This window comes from Fonsecaea multimorphosa (genome assembly GCF_000836435.1).
Source record: "Fonsecaea multimorphosa CBS 102226 unplaced genomic scaffold supercont1.1, whole genome shotgun sequence".
NCBI lineage: Eukaryota > Fungi > Ascomycota > Eurotiomycetes > Chaetothyriales > Herpotrichiellaceae > Fonsecaea > Fonsecaea multimorphosa.
In genome coordinates, this window is record NW_015971635.1 from 92,845 (window position 1) to 109,654 (window position 16,810).

General features: G+C 51.9%; 4 protein-coding genes across 4 annotated transcripts; 2 read left to right on the forward strand and 2 right to left on the reverse strand.

Moving 5' to 3' along the window:
- Positions 1–1,079: 1,079 nt before the first annotated feature.
- Z520_00042 (serine/threonine-protein phosphatase PP1) lies at positions 1,080–2,278 on the reverse strand (the record flags this gene model as incomplete). The annotated part of the gene is made up of 4 exons (XM_016770563.1): positions 1,080–1,172; positions 1,244–1,543; positions 1,626–2,027; positions 2,099–2,278. The coding sequence occupies 4 exons, from the start codon at positions 2,276–2,278 to the stop codon at positions 1,080–1,082; spliced, it is 975 nt and encodes a 324-aa protein (XP_016637473.1).
- Positions 2,279–4,553: 2,275 nt separating this feature from the next.
- Z520_00043 (uncharacterized protein) lies at positions 4,554–6,976 on the reverse strand (the record flags this gene model as incomplete). Its single annotated transcript, XM_016770564.1, has 2 exons — positions 4,554–6,885; positions 6,957–6,976. 2 exons carry the CDS (start codon positions 6,974–6,976, stop codon positions 4,554–4,556), a joined length of 2,352 nt encoding a protein of 783 aa, XP_016637474.1.
- A 5,299-nt stretch (positions 6,977–12,275) lies between these two features.
- Positions 12,276–14,115, forward strand: Z520_00044 (uncharacterized protein; the record flags this gene model as incomplete). The annotated part of the gene is made up of 3 exons (XM_016770565.1): positions 12,276–13,213; positions 13,330–13,859; positions 13,919–14,115. 3 exons carry the CDS (start codon positions 12,276–12,278, stop codon positions 14,113–14,115), a joined length of 1,665 nt encoding a protein of 554 aa, XP_016637475.1.
- Positions 14,116–14,551: 436 nt separating this feature from the next.
- Positions 14,552–16,729, forward strand: Z520_00045 (uncharacterized protein; the record flags this gene model as incomplete). Its single annotated transcript, XM_016770566.1, has 1 exon — positions 14,552–16,729. One exon carries the CDS (start codon positions 14,552–14,554, stop codon positions 16,727–16,729), a length of 2,178 nt encoding a protein of 725 aa, XP_016637476.1.
- Between the last annotated feature and the right edge of the window lie 81 nt (positions 16,730–16,810).

Below are 16,810 nucleotides of genomic sequence, written 5' to 3' on the forward strand. Positions count from 1 at the left end.
ATGACCGTTGGGCTCCCCCCTCTTGCAACGAATGCGTCTTCTTGCCTTCTTCGCTCGTCTTTGGGAATTGCGTTCTCCACGTGTCGTCGTGGATTCACCAGTGCGTACGCAGGTTTCAAGCCTGAATCCAAAGCCATGATCAGATACGGGGCGAACATTTCCTCTCGATGAATGCCACTCGATCGGAGCCTTTCATGCCTGCTTGGCTCACCATGCAATCAATGCTCTCCTATCCTGGGTCGACCAGCCTTATTGTACGATAGCGACAAACCAAGGCACCGATAGTATACTACTATTTCAAATCATCTTGATACAGAGGGAGCGGATTCAACTGCTAACTTGATGTGTAACTGCTCTGCGTTGTGTCGCGTGGTATGATCTGCTTGATTCTTGTTCTGCACCGTGCATTCAATCATTCCATGGGCGTTTCTTGTCCATCCTTCGTCACCGCATCGAAAAGGCATGAAAGCAAAACCGTCATCTGCGTGGTACATGTGGAACGGAGAAAGTAGCCTCGCCTTGCGCCCTGCGCTCCAGCAACGTCTCTTTTCCTTCTTTTGCAAAGACAACACGCATCTGCACGTACAGAGCAAACAGGAGGAGGTCAAGTTCTGGGTGGTCAAAAATGCAATCTCCATGTCTCATACACCACAAGCCCATTCCACAACACATAACTATCCGTGATCCCATTCCCATTGTAAGCCCATGAAAAAGTAGCAGATCAGCTCGTCCTTGAACCTCGAATCGACCCGATACATCGCCGCCGCATTGTGGTGATGACTGATTTTGCCACTGCTGATACTGGGGACTGGCGTCCGACCTGGCGGATCGACAAGCCGGAGACTGGTCAACGTATTGATGAAAACGAGTAAGTGTTAAGTCTTTCGCAGGTCCAAAAAGATGAGACGTTCATGGGAGTGTGGGAGATATTAAGTAGTGGCGGCTGGTCGCATGCTTCGGAATCGGGGGGGAAGGACACCGGTCGAGTGCGAGACCAATTCGGAGGGGAAGCCAGAAGGTGACCCTATCTTCTTCCAAACCTGCTATCAATGACATCGAATCAGCCCGGGTCGAAGGGACTAGGTTTTGGATTTGCGAGACGGAGTAGTGGACCCGCTTGCGCTCTTGGAGCCATACACGTACTTTTGTTTCTTCTCGGCAGGTTTGAGAATCTGGTTCAAGTCAAAGTCAGTAAAGCACAAATGAAGGACCAACAAAGGATTTTCCACGTTTTGCGACGTACCTGGAAGGAGCAAAGTAGACTTTCATCTACGCTCATCATGGCACCAGCGTTGTCAAATTCGCCGCAGTAGTTTGGAGCGCTGAATAGGGTCACCAGTTGTCGCTTGGAGAAGAACTCGTAACCATCTTCCACCACTTGATGTGCACGACAGATAAGGTCCATGTCATGTTTTTGCAGGAATCGTGACACGACATCGGGTCCGAAAGTGAAGGAGACGCCACGGTCATTCTCGCTCCAGCCCGTGATGTCCTTGTCGGGATCGGACCAAAGCAAATCGCAAAGGAGGCCGCAATCGGGAATCTATCATGCGTTAGCAGGTTCAATTCAGTACTCATAGCACAAGTGAAGCATAGCCACTTTGCAAGGGGGTGGAGAGACTCACGTCCGTCGGTCGCATGACACGGCGTATTTGCTCCATCGAATTCAGATCCGGACTCAAACCTCCATGCATGGTGAAGATCTTCTCGTCAATGATGGCGGCGATGGGCAAGCAGTTGAAGCAGTCCGTAAATGTCTTCCATAGCTTGATGTTGTATCGACGTTTGCACTCATCGTAGAAGCCGTAGATACGATTGATGGAGGCGCACTCGTGGTTGCCACGCAGAATGAAGAAATTTTCGGGGTATTTGATCTTGTAGGCCAGCAGCAAGCAGATGGTCTCAAGGGATTGCTTGCCTCGATCCACGTAATCGCCGAGGAAGAGGTAGTTGGCTTCGGGAGGGAAACCGCCGTATTCGAACAGGCGGAGAAGGTCATAGTATTGGCCATGAATATCGCCACAAATCTACGACATGATTGTCAATATTACAGTCGCCAGTGGCGGAGACTGTTATCCGCAGGAATCGGGCATCGTACCTTGATGGGGGCTTCCAGCTCGAGCAATATCGGCTGTGAAATGAAGATTTCTCGTGCCTTTGTGCACAGATAGCGAATCTCAGCTTCGAGCAGCTGAACCTGCTTCCCTGGTCTGCTTCCTCTGACCTCTAACAGGCGATCGATGACAGAATCGAGGTCCACCTCATTCTGGTCGGCCATGGTGGGATCGCCGCGGGCGGGGCAAGGGGGTGGAAGGAAGGGCGGGCGGGCGGCGACCAGGTGCGGTCGGATGAGGGAAAATGCAAGGAAATCGATGTGTCTAAGGGTGTGCAGATGGTAATGCTAGTCTGCTAAAGAATAATTTTGGTCAGTTTGGGATGAATTAGTGGTAGGTGGTGAGTGGCAGCTGACGCAAGTGATTAGGACGGGGGGCAGAGAGGGTATGTACCAAAATTGAATTTTTGACCTCGAAGCAGCCAACAAACGGGCTCAGCGAGAGGCGTCCCAGTCGGACTTGATGAGGGAGGAACGAGGCTCGCAGGGGACGAGGACCTTCAGCGACGAGAGCTGTTGTTATCGTGGCGGATGCTGAAGGGACGTGTGGCACAATGAGGCAGGGCTGAGGAGGGTTTTCTCGGCGCAGAGCGGGCAATGCAGTTGGGATTCGTGAGCAGGGCACAAGTTGACACGGTACGATTTTTCTTTTTGCAGACAGTGGGCCAAGGTCAGCGGCGAAGGGGGCGGTTCGCAGTACTCTGAAGAATGAGGATGGGATGAATCGAATACTGATCGCAGGGCGATTGATACAGGCGAAAGGTGAGGTGGACTGCGGGAGGATGAGAAAACGCAGGTGCAGGTTTGCGGTTGCAGGTGGTTATGGGATAAGATGGACAGGATGAGTGGTTGACACCCAGTTGGTGGATGGAGGGAGGGATGGGGAGGGATGGGGAGGGATGGGAATTGGCACTGACACTGGCTCTGGCACTGGCACTTGGGAGGCACAACCTACTACAAGGGACAAGGGAGGCACCCAGGAGGGATCCGGCGCACTGTGGGTGGAAGGCGGGATTCGTCTAATTATTATTTTCTTCCAATCCTCGCAGGCGCAGGCGCAGGCGGCAAGGGCGGTATCCTCTCTTGAGTCTTGGCACCAACTCTTCCGGTTCACTTCTGTAACCGGTGTCTCTCACACTCTCTCACCCTCAGTCATTCTTTCTCAACTCTGTCTTTGTCGCTTGAATTATTGTTTCATACGATCAGACAAACACAAAGGTCCGCCAGGAGACAGAGAAGCACCAGGAGAGCAACGCAAAGAGACCACAACGTGTCCGTTCTGCAGACATACAATTTGGGTGAGGAAAGAGCAGGAGAGACACAAGGACACACCAGGGAGACACGAGAAGAGGAATGAGGCAGTCGCCACAAGTGACAGAGCCATTACTCACTTCGCAGACGACTCCTCTCACTTTCTCTCACACGACGACCTCCTACAACCACCACCACCGCCGCAGCCCGCACCCTCACATCCCTTTGACTTTTCTCCTTTTAACCATCCTCTACTGTATCTGATGAATTGTAAGACGGCAAGGCCCATCCCATGATGACATAAACCAGTACCTGCCGCCGTCCGCCTCCATCTCACGTTAGGGATTGATTTGGTAGCGGGTAGGTATTTTCTCTCTCCCCTCGTACCTTTCCTGGGCACGAGCTGATGTGGCTGTGGCGACCAAAAGGAATGCAGCCCATCACAAATCTCTGCGAGTGCTCTGAGAATTCCCCGTCGTTGTGGTTTCGGCCGTCGGTTTCTGTGTGGTCGCTTACTCGACGACTCGGATTCTTGCCTGGAGATCTAGCTTGTAGTCACGCTGTGCATACGCAGGAAATCATTTGACGCTTGTCCTGATGGTCGGATTTGTGGGCGAGCCTCGTAACTTCCCCAGCCATATCCGGACTCCGAGAACAGCATGCCAGGATCCTTCTGCACGTGTCAGCACTTTGTTACCCCGAGGGTCCTACGACTATCGTGCACAGCTCGTGTGTTTATCGAGGCAGCAACCTTCTGCTGAGCAGACACGGAGATGGTACTTGGGGCAGATCGCAAATACGTATCAATTGCAAACAAACACTAAACTTCCAACCCAGTGCCGTGGTCTCATGCTTTCATGCAATCATGCAGACATTGATAAAAGCAGTCTGTAACAAATGCCAATCCCGTGAAAACCCAGAACGCCGTCGCTATGCTTCAATGAACACATCGGAGTAGAATGCCACAAGCAGCCTGCAAAAAGAAACAAGAAGCGACGACTGTTCCCCCATCCAGCTATACATACCACCAGTTCTTTCGGCAAAATCGCAACGAATGGGTATATCAATGCAGAACAAACACAAAAAACCCACGGCCTCATGGCTGAGACACGAATGGCCTCTAGTAAGAATGTCAAAGCAGAAATTTCCGCAGATACGCAGCGAAATCCCACATGTCTGTAGGGCGGACTTATCCCAGTGTCCCCCCCCCGCCAGAAACAATGACCTGATGTCCTGATCGGTGCAATGCATCATGGCTCAGGCTTTGCCCTTGCAATACTTCAAAATGATGGCTGTTGTGCCAGTTTTGGTCGCCCAAGGCACTCAGCCAATTGCTGCCAAATTCTTGGCGGAGTGCCTCCACTTTCGCTCGGTAGTCATCGTGTTGTTGCGCTGGCTCGCTCGAGCCAACAGATGGTACCTCCGTCGAACTGTCAAATATATCGTCCGCCACTGCTTCTGCCGCTGTTGATCTTAGTAAGGCCGGCGCGCTGAGCGTTGGTGCGTCCTCGTAGTTCACAATACTCGCACTTGGAGTGATCGTCGCCGCTAAGTCCTCATCAGGAACTCGGCCAAAAGTTTCATCGTGTGCCAAATCGACTATCCGTCTTCGAGGAGCCTTTTTCCGACGCGTCGTGTTCATGACAATTTCCGGTGACTCGTTGGAGCTGGGTTGAGCCGAATCGGGTTGCTGAACAATTACCGGCTGCTCAGCGATTCGGATGGACGGTTGCGAAAGCTCTCGCTCAACCTCGGGGACTCGATCCACCAACTGCTTGCGCTCCGAATAGCCTGGCCCCGATTCATCAACAATAATGTCATCGACATATCCAGGTGTCTTTCGGAATAGATTGAATGTCGTTACCCGGTATTCCGCATGCGTCTTGGTAAATGGGTTTCGCTTGACCCAAATTCGTTTGAGATTCGGTATACCCGTAAGCCTCGCCATTTCCATAGGGTCTGAGAGCTGGTTATCTTGGATATTCAATTGTTCCAAAGACAGCAACTTCTCAACGCCAGCCAACGATCGCAAGCGGTTGCCTTTGAGGTTGATTGTGAGAATGGCGGGTAGAGGTGATCTGGACAGCGACTGGAGAGAACCAATCATGCAATTTGACAGGTCAAGAGAAACGAGCCTCGTCAAAGATGCCAAGCTATCCGGTATTTCGTTGAAGAGATTAGAGGAGAGGTTGAGGGATCGAAGAGTGCTGGCTACGGGAGCCAGACTTTGCGCTGAGATAGTGGTCATAGAGTTGTCTGCCAAAGATAGATACTTCAGCCTCTGCCATTTCGAAGTGGGTAGAATATTTAAGCTCAGCACGTTGGGGCTGCTCTCGCTACGGTGTGGCTGGATCGAGTAATCGCTCGAGTAAGAACTGCCAGACCCCGTCCTTCTCACCGTTGAGGAATAAGTTCGAATATGCCTATACGAGCTCGCAGGTCGAGAGGCACTCAACCGTTTTGGAGATACGCTGCCTGAGAGTGGCTTGGTTTTGGGACCTGGCTCCATCGAGTCCTCATTGTCCAAACTCCCATGTGCAGGGGAACCCGGATCGGAGTGCGACTGTGCGTATTCAGCTCGTGGAGTTGATGGCACAGTCCAGGAGGCAGACATCGTGGGAGACCCACGTCCGCCCTTGGTGGACCGCCTTCGACGCTTTTCAGCGTCGTCCAAAACTATGTTGGTGAGCAGCTCAGTCGGATCACTGACGTTGGCTCGCTTCACAGTGAGTAGCGTCAGCTGCTCCGATATCCGATCCCATCCATAGAATTGGCGGAAATCGAGATCCACTATGTCGAGCTGTTGAAGGTTTTTGAAAGCAAACAATGGAACAGCAGTATCGAACGGAAATTCCTCATATCCCTTGATCAGCCGCGCACGGTGATCAGTGGTAAGGCGTAAAGAAGGAAGCTTGGTAAACGCAGAATAGAGGTAGGTCAAGTCCGCCTGCGTGATGGCTTTGGCCTTCTCACTTTTGGATGTGCCTCCTCCGAGGCCAATGGACGACCAAAAAGAGCTCATTCCCGACATCACGCTGCGCATGCTGGACACAGAATGTATGGAATCTTTATCACTACGGCCTTTGGCCGGTTTGTGAGGTTGCAGGAAGGAGACATAGTTCGAGGGTGTAGGTTCGTTGGTGAGACTCTCTAGACGTATATTCATCGGGCCAACAGCTATGTCCAGCTCTTCCATGCGAGATAGGAGGTAGAAGAGATGATGGGGTGTCAGGGTCAACAGGGCTGCTTTTGCAGCATGAGATCGAAAGTAGAGGCCAGCAAATGAAAATGCTGCAGCTAGAGCGGAGGCGGAGGTATTTGTACTTGAGGAAGAAGTACCTGAGGTCGGGGTAGAGCTGTTTGCCGGGTTGTTATTGAGGGAAGCCTGCCGCCTGTGGACAGACATCTGCAGGCTATTTGCGAGAGCCTTTTCATGTTGGCGGATAAATTGCGCCAGAGACTGTAAAACACGTCGCGTTGAATCAGTCAGGGCACTTTCAACGAGAGGGCCGTGGTGGAATCTGCATTCCATGTGGTACCTGCGCCTGCGCGCATAGCTGTGGAAGCCGTGCTTCAAAAAAGACACACTTACCCGAATGAAATGATGCCCATCCTCTGTTTGCAGGCGGTCCATCTCCTGCTTTATCGAACTCGAGGGTTCGAGACGGGCTTGTCAGAAAGGTACAGTGTGAACAAATTTCTAAGGTAAAGGAGCGTGGAGGATCAAAACGTGCGACCCAGGAGCTGTTTGCCAAGTCAATTGCAGGCTCATTGATGGGCTGGATTTTGCAAGGAAGAGAACGTACGAGGATTCCACGAAGAAATCATGGTGGCATGTGGCGTGTAATAGGTCCCGGCTGCAAAGCCGCTGCCAACGTGACCAGGCTGAAAGGACTGTCCGCAGCAGCCGGTGAGGAAGATTGCAGATGTGCCTGTGCCTCTCTTCACGCGTGATTGCCCAGTGAGACAAGTCTCCGATGCACCTGAGAGAAATTGAGGCAGAACGCTGTGTATATGAAGGTGAATTGGGACGTTCAACCAACTGTTGTGTAAGCACAAGTGGTTGCGTGACAGTTGCAGGCGGGCAAGTGATGGCCTCGCGGGTCAGCAGTGAGGTGAGCCGTGGGATGAATGAGGCTGAGAGGGATGTGAGGGTGTGTATGGAAAACAAAAGCACCAGCACGCAATAAAAGGTCAAGACCAGCCTACAACCACAGCCAGACGTGATGTGCAAGAACCCAGTGTATTGAACAATGGCGGTGACAAGTTGAGTTCAACTGTCAGAGTTTGTGTAGAGGAGCGCAGGATGGCGAGAGCGGGATGCAGGAGGGAAATGGAGGAGGATGGAGCGTGCAGAGTTTTGCTATCAAAAGGTAACAACAGAGTTAGATTGGCCTTGGGCCAGGGTGGAGGGGATGGCGGGCAGGCGGGCACTCGCAATGGGCACCTTTAACTAGAACAGATCAGATGCAGGGGCCTGGGTGGGTGACTGGAGCCGGGGTGGTGGGCAAAAGCTAACTATAATGCCCCGGGCACCCAGGGTCAGTTAGAGGCAGCGGGATCAGATGCATATCACCAAAAGTCTTGGTGGGCTGTTTGGTGGGCTGTTAGGTGGGTTGTAGAGGATTCCGCCACGCTTTCTATAACAAAAACACGCCCCCCTCCCCTCCCTCCGAACCCTCGATACGTCCCCACGATAGTCCACTTGCTCAACTGACTGGTTCCCTGGATTGTCTGTGCATACCAAGCTAAGACGACAAGGACAGATGACGGAGTGCTAACTACGTACTTACGATGACTCCCGGTGACACCGTAGATTGTCGTCTGAAGGTGAGGTATTCCTCCACGCTCTGGACAGACCTCTGATTCGAGCAGTTGAGGCAACAGGATCGACGTTGATCTCCCTGCGACGTGTCTATAACTTTTCCACGACGGGTATATCGACGACTTATCCCTATCCACAACTGTGCTCCTTCTGGGACACCCTTACCAGCTTGGGTATCACGAGAGCGGCGATGATATCCTCTTCCTACCCATCTTACCCGCCCGAAATCCGAAGCTTCACACCCTCCAGTGTCCTCATTCTCGTGATTGACCTCGTAATCCATAAAAAACAAACTCTCAGCTTCCAGACGCCAGACCATGTCCTGTACGTCGCAATGAGATCCGTCGATGGCCGGCCGGACAGGCTCGGCCCTCGCTTGCTTCCCACAGCATCATTCTGAGATAGTCGTCTAATCGCAGGCGGGACAAGGTGCACAATCACACAACCGCTGACAGTGCCCCTCATGCCACTCGACTCACACGAACGGAGAACGGTGCTCAAAGGTTCTGTCAAATCATCGAGGCTAAACTTTATTGATCGTCGCGCTCAGACTACAAGTTATGCAGTCAAAGCGACCGCAGGTTTTCTGCATCTCAAGAGCAGTCCCACGCCATAATCCGAAGGTCACGCCCAATAAGTGGTCGTCGTGGTCGTCTCGCTGAGAGACACTACTTTTAGGCGCTTCGAGGCACTACCAAGGGCCAAAGTGCACTGGGAAATGTTTCCTTCTGCTTGACTGGCCTGATATCTCGAAACAGCCACAGTGTAGCCTGATCAGGCTCTGTAAATCCTCATTCGTTCGGCCTGGTGCGAGCTGATGATGATAACGCCAACCGAAACGAGTGTGTGGTAACTCTGGCTTCGAAATTCCGATGGCAACCTCTTGCATTCGTATCTGCTTCTGTCTTTGTCTTCGGCATTCACATATCACGGACGCCCGCCTGCATGACCAGTCCCTCTGCATCTGTGCTCAGTCGACGACAGGCCAGGCTTTTGACCGCTACTCTACCGCGACAGACTCCAGGCTGTGCCCTGTCGCGGTCTCGACCGATTGACCAATGCTGATGCATGAGCCGTGTGACACAGAATGCTGCACGAGCTCGAGCGGGAATGTTTTTCACTCACCACAAGTTCGCCATTGACAGGATCTGAGGGTGGTAAGAGGCCCGCTAGGCAAGAATGTTCCCTTTTCGCTGCAATTCTAAGGCGCATTGGTCCGTGGTCACATTGCTAGCGTGTAAATCAGCTGCAGCTTCGGAGGACCTCATGACCGATGCTGAGAAAGTGGTGGCCTCGACGCCAACCACCATTTTCCCAACGGATCAGGGTGCTTGAATCGAATCGATGCAGTCTCAGCAAACAAACCGCAGTTCAGCATCCTATTCTACGTCCAGAAACCCCAGAAATCTGTCTCCTAGAGAGAACAATTCCAGGCTTCTTTTCCTAGCGAGTTCTGGGGGGAGGGGTGCTCTCTAACCAATTCTTGCATGGTAGGGAGATCTGCTTTAGAGCCATTCTCTGGGGCGAGTAGTGCCCGTGCTTTCGCCGCGAATCGCTTACTGAGGGCTGGTGTCTTGCCTTCCCGCCACTTGGGGAGCCAAGTGTGGGATGTAGTGCGGTCAACCGAGAGCATACAGCATCAAACAAATTATGCTGTGTCACGGGAAGATCGCAGCCATTGGAGTTGTCACACCATTGGTCCACCAAAGGGTGCTCCAGGACGCAAGATTTCTTTCTCCTTGTATGTATATCACTTCCTGAGGTCGGAGTCCGGCTGCCGAGAGCTTCTAACAAGCCAAGAATGAAGCCTGGCTCCAGACTCTTTCGCCTCCATCGATACCGAATCGACGCCAGGCTCAGCTTGGCTGGCGCCCTCCAGTCCTTGACTACCTAGCCCACCACTTGGTTCAAGTGCCTATTAGCTCGCTATTATTTCCTGCTAAGCACGACAGTCTGTGAGTGATTTGAAGCAAGCAACCAATGGCACTTCTGCCCCCCAGGCTGGAGCAATGATTTTCACATGCTTGATCTTCTCTTCCAGCCGTAACAGCACCGACAGAGCCAAAAAAGAAATAGAAAAAAGAAAAGAGGGGAAATTTTTTCTCGTTCACTAGAGAAACTCTACTGGCATTCTTGCAGAACAATCAATCCGGCTCGCAAACAACGGTGAGATGAGTTGAATGGCATTGCCAACAGTGCAGACTGTCGAGACAGGAATTTTCTCAGACAATGACAACAAATGCTCCCAAGAGCGACACAGTCAGGAATGATGGAATTCTGAGACTATCTTGCCTGATTGCAACATACCGGCAGAAGTCCAGTGCAAGAACGCACCGAGGTCGCCTAGGCAAAGAACATTAGTTGCATTGGGACTATGTTAGCGGCAGAGCTCTGGTGGATTCAGGTTGCATGCCCACGACATCGTGCATCACTCCCAATCTCTTCGAGGCTACAAGTGCTCTCGAGTTGGCACTAACCCCCACAGCGTCAGAGGACCGCCTAGAGTTCGACCGCAGGGTGTCTTTTTTCCTTTCGCTTTTCACAAATGCTCGTTGTGCTCTCGGATGATGCTCGACGATCTTTTGAAGTTGCTGGAGCCCACTTTCGGTTCCGGTCGGCACAAAATGGGCCTTGATATCCCCGAGGTCATATGGCAAGACAATACGGAGATCTCCCTCCCCATTCCTTGAAAACTGTGCAGCAATAGGTGTAGAGGGCGAGTTGTATGGCCAACCGCCACGGAAGATTTGTGGAGGACTCCGTTAGCATTTCGATGCTGGCCCGCCTGCTCTATGGGTCCAATCTTCCAATGGAGGGGTAAGGGAGGGGGACTATGATGTCAATTCCCGACGATAACCCATTGGCAATTCGCGAGAAGGTGAAGATTTAAACGTGCAACGCTGGCAAGCTCGAGTTCGCCGCTGAAGGTGATGCTCATCATCTGACACGAAATTTGTTGATCAAAATCCTATTCACTCTCTCTTTTACTTCCCGGAGGTTAGATTTAGAGGCGGGTTTCCCTCTCAATGCCGCCTGCAGCGGACGGGAGGAGGGGTGGAAGAGCGGTGAGACCAGGTGAACGCGTTATGAACGCGTGGGGAGATTGGATACGTGCTGTGGGTACGAAGATCTGTTCTGGCATGGTGAAGCATACCCTGCGCCACGGAACTCGGTCTAGGGTACTCCGTATATATCTACCTACGAGGTTGTAGAGCCTCGATGCTTTAACCGCTCATCCCGAGGGATCGACCAGTCAGAGCACATTCCAAGGTACGAATATGCTTCCTCAAGGCACTTTTCTAGACTGTTATTCAGTTTCATCGAAATGATTTCCAGTACAACCAGTACAACGCAGTCAGCTCTACGTTTGGCCATAATTTTGCTGCTGCCTCCGGACTTTCGCCCAGATGCACCACAAGGTATCGAGTGATGTCCAATTAATAGACATTTATGAGGTGTCTTGAGCGGAAAATCCACCTGTTACTTCTAAAGCCATCAAAAACTAAGTATATAGAGGTTGACTCTTCCTGTCAAGCTGCTTAAGCTGATTAGCAAGTCGAACACCTTTGCTTGTTACGTGGTTGTCACATTGACCCCGCGTCCAAAGGCGACCTAGGTAGTGAGGCTGAGTCCGCGGGCGGAAACAACCTCCAGCTGCCCCTGTGCCTAGGCTGCCGCAAGGCTGAGGCAAGCGAGGCTCCTTTTTCTTGCCGGCTCAGTAGCCCGCCCATCTCAATACACTGCATGACATACTATTTCAAGAGGGATGAAGACTAATGATTCATCTCTCCATTCTGCACTAATAAGGTCATTGTCAGTCCAGGAACTATGGACTGATACCACACGCTGGTGCGGTAGATTGTTGATTCGAAGCACCGCGCCACGGACTCCACTGCAACGAGCCTCATTGATGGCACATACCACATCAGCGATAGCATTCTCAAGATCAGGAACTGAATGTGGTTCCCGTCCTTGTCTGCGGTGTTCCCGATAGTCCTCTCATACGCCCAGATTGCGATTCCGAACCAAAGCACCGCTGCTCTCTGACCCACCCCCCTTCTTAGGTTACGGGAAGCTTACACAGCAATGCGCCTCATATCATGTCGGGAGCCCGGGAGCTTTCGTCTCGTGGAGCTGAATGATGAAAATATCCCTCGCTATGCCATACTTTCGCATACTTGGGGTGCGGACGGCGAGGAAGTCACTTTTAAAGACCTCATGGAAGGCACGGGTACGAACAAAGCAGGCTATAAGAAGATAGAGTTCTGCGGAAAGCAAGCTGCTGGGGAAGATATACAATATGTCTGGGTGGACACCTGTTGCATTGACAAATCAAGCAGTGCTGAGCAGACGGAGGCGGTCAATTCAATGTTTCGTTGGTACCAAAATGCGGCTGCATGTTACGTATACTTGTCTGACGTTTCCACACATGCGGATTCCACAAGCGCGTGTTTCTTGTCAGCTATGGAAGTGGCTTTTCGTGGCAGCAGATGGTTTCGTCGAGGCTGGACGCTACAAGAACTTCTTGCCCCAACGTCAGTCGATTTCTTTTCTCGAGAGGGCGTCCACCTCGGTACCAAGCGATCGCTAGAACAGCAGATTCACGAGATAACACACATTCCTGTTGCGGCTCTTCGGGGAAAACCGCTAAAGGACTTCGCAGTCCAGGAACGACTATCGTGGGTAAGCCGTCGCAATACGAAGCGTCAGGAGGACATGGCATACTCTCTCCTGGGTATCTTCGATGTCTATATGCCGCTGATCTACGGAGAAGGGAGAGAGAACGCGTTCACACGTCTGCGGAAGAAGATCGACAAATCTTCGCAGCGCAAGCGCGAGACAAATAGCACTGCGCTGTTCACCCAGTCTAACGAAGCGGCGTCATCCACGATTCGTAAGAGTCCTGAGGATGATAGGGCCGCTCCCGATACCGGTCTGGATGAGCTTGAAGCTCGTTGTCAAGGAGAGCCTCGTGTCGAATTACCAGGGACACCGAGGCCCCTAATGATAGAGAGCGACCATTCGTAAGTCTGTAGAATACTGCGTTGACACAGCTGATCATCGATATCAAGAAGGTCTTACCAAGCTCGGCAAGTCTCGCACTGCTCGCACACGGTCAGCTGCTAACTGGTGTGAGAAGTTATTCTCTACATTCCGGTGGCACCAATGACTGGTCCACTCTTCAGAACAGCGTTTACGCTAGTTTGACGGATTTCAGACAACGACTGACCCATGAGGAAGAAGACATCTTCCGGTTTGCAACCTTCGAAGACGTTCAGCATCAAATTCCACATATCCGAGGCATACTAGCCGACGGGAAAGGCTGGGAATTGGAGACGACTCAGACGAGTCTCGCTGGATTAGAGGTATCTCTGAAAGCTATGGATCAGTTTGGCAAAATGCTCGAGATGGCTCAAACTGATCCCCACGCCCGCTCTTTTATCTGGGGACCACTGAAGTTCGTTTTGCAAGAATGGCGCTTCAAATCTGATTTTGCGGCTCTGGTTGATGTCATTGACGCCTACAAGCAGATAGGAGAGCAACTCACTTGTTTGCTGCAGTATCAGGCCCTTTTCGGCCGCAACCCTCATATGCAAGGACGCCTTGGGATGGTTTATGCAGATGTCCTCGAAATCCTGTTGCGAACTGTCCGGATTTTTTCACTTCGACGTAAGTCATGTCCAAGGCGTAATTTGTGCAGTTTATATTACTCACAATTGGAGGTGTAGCCCAGATGTTCCGGGCCTGCTTGCCCCAGTTTCTGTCTCGAACCAAACAGATTTTAGAAGGATGGGGCAGTCATAGAGATTTTATGCAGAGCCATGCGCATTCGATGCAAATCCAGCAGTATGAGGCAAGGTTAGATTTTCTGGAGGATCTCTTGCATCAAGAACGAGAAAAGAAAGCTAGGGCGACACTGGAATAGATTAGATCCAGCCACGGCTAAACCATCATATTTCTCTCAAAACTGCTTCCATGTTCAGGATGCGGGTACTCTAGTAGCATTCCCAGAAAGCCAGACCTCAGATGAATGGACCAAGAGGAGGTACCTGAGTATTTCTCTACTGGTAGGAGCATCGTTGGCACCTGTGGCGCTTTCTTGGCAGCCACCCGGTGAAGTGGCGCATTGCCAAGCTATATCCGAGCGCCTCGACCCCGACCCCGACGCCGGTGACCCCAACAAACTTGAAAGCAGCAGACTCGGACATCATCATCATAGTGGGACCACCTTACATACCTCTCCGCCGTTTCGCCCTCCCTTATTTCATTCTCGACCTTCTCTCTTCCATGGAACAGTTAAGTCTACGTGATTCTCTGCAATGGACTCGCGCTAGGTTCGTTGAACGGATAATGTCAGAACGATGACGTCCAACTCGAAACCGACGCATGCCGTCGCGTCAACGCTGACTTCTGCTGGCACTTATGATCCCCACGAGCTACCGGATTACGATACCGACTTCATCCGACGCGAAGATCTAAAGAGTTTTGCAGAAGCCCTGACTGCCCCCAGTACCGAGCCTGTGACGGCTCTGAATGACTGGGGTCCAGTACGGCAGCGTGTGAAAAGAAGTCGAGTCCGACGAAAAGCGGCGCCACGGTCCAAGGATGAAACTCGCGAAGGCTTTGTTTATACAATCCTGTACTATCCGCTGTTGCTCATTGTCTGTGGTTGGATAGTGTTTCTCTTCATCATTTACAACTTGACCCGCCTCTACATCTATGCCTACGAGCACGTGTTTTCATGGACAGGGGAACGCGAGAGACTGCGCAGACAGCTTCATCGAGCCACCAATTACAACGAATGGCAAGAAGCTGCCCACCGCCTCGACCAGTTTCTGGGGAATGAGGAGTGGAAGCGCTCCGACCCGTACTCCTATTACAACCACCAAACGGTGAGAAAGGTCACGGCCCAACTGTCCGAGCTCCATCAACGGGCTATAGCCGAGTCCGAAAGAGTCCGTGGTGGTAATGGTGGTCTCATGGCTTTGGATGAGTTGAAGTCATTACTCGAAAGTTGCGTCAAGAACAATTTCGTTGGCGTGGAGAATCCACATCTATACAGTGAGACGTATATTGGCACGAAGGATCTGGTCCAAACGTTCGTCGATCAAGTTGAGCAAAGCCTCCAATTTGTTCTTGAGAATAAACACATTACCGATCACGAAAAGGTGTCCTTCTTCCGGCATCTCGAGTTGAACTATGGGCGCACGGCACTCTGCCTTTCTGGAGGAGCGACTTTTGCGTATTACCATTTCGGGGTCATCAAAGCCCTGCTCGATACTGGTCAGCTTCCTGAGATTATCACCGGTACGTCTGGCGGCGCTCTGGTTGCGGCATTAGTAGCCACCAGAACGGACGAGGAGTTAAAGAAACTCCTGGTACCGGCACTGGCACACCGCATCAGAGCCTGTCATGAGGGGTTTACGACGTGGATTCGCAGATGGTGGCGTACTGGTGCAAGATTTGACTCTCTGGACTGGGCATTGCAATGTAGCTGGTTTTGCCGGGGCTCCTTGACTTTTCGAGAAGCATACCAGAGAACCGGCCGCATCCTCAACGTCTCATGTGTACCCTCTGATCCACATTCCCCGACGATTTTGAACAACCACATCACGAGCCCCGACTGCGTCATATGGTCAGCGGTGCTTGCCTCTGCGGCTGTTCCTGGCATCCTCAACCCGATCGTGCTCATGCGGAAGACGAACGACGGCACACTAGTCCCGTACTCGTTTGGCAATAAATGGAAAGATGGAAGTTTGCGTACAGATATTCCCTTGAAAGCGCTCAACATCCACTTCAACGTCAATTTCTCCGTTGTTTCTCAGGTCAACCCGCACATCAATTTGTTCTTCTTCTCACCTCGAGGCTCGCCAGGTGGGCCAGTGACACATCGGAAGGGTCGAGGCTGGCGTGGAGGATTCCTTGGCTCTACTATTGAGACCTCAGTCAAGCTCGATCTGCAAAAATATCTCAAGATATTGCGGCATCTTGAATTGCTGCCCCGGCCGATGGGCCAGGATTGGAGTGAGATTTGGCTACAACGATTTTCAGGCACGGTGACCATCTGGCCCAAGACGGTGGCCAGCGATTTCTGGAACATCCTCAGCGACCCTAGCCCCCAGCGACTGGATCGAATGCTCATTGTCGGTCAGCGCAGCTGCTGGCCGAAGATTCGTTTTATCTCCAATCGCCTGAAGGTTGAAAGGGTCATCTTGGAGGGCCTGCGAATGGGAGGACCGATTGATGACGGCGTGCGTGCTCCAAACCCTGTTCTCGAGCAACAGGCGCAAGAGGCTCTCCTACGCGCCAGAAGGCGACCGGGCACCGATGACAACACGTCGTCTACGGAAGAGAGACACCTGAAACCTATGCTTTCACCAGGGCGGCGGCAAAGCAGCATGCTCGAGGAACTCACACGACAGGCTTCCGTGCTATGGCATGACGATGGGGTCACGGAAGGAGAGGATGATGCTGTGACGACAGATGACGCTGAGGGTGAAGATGGCTTGGTGCAGTCCCCTGCCGAGATGACAAAATGACACTGGACCGACATGTATCATTAGAATGAACTAGCATTAGCAAGCGTACTCGAGCACTTGGACTATCAACAATAAAACAAA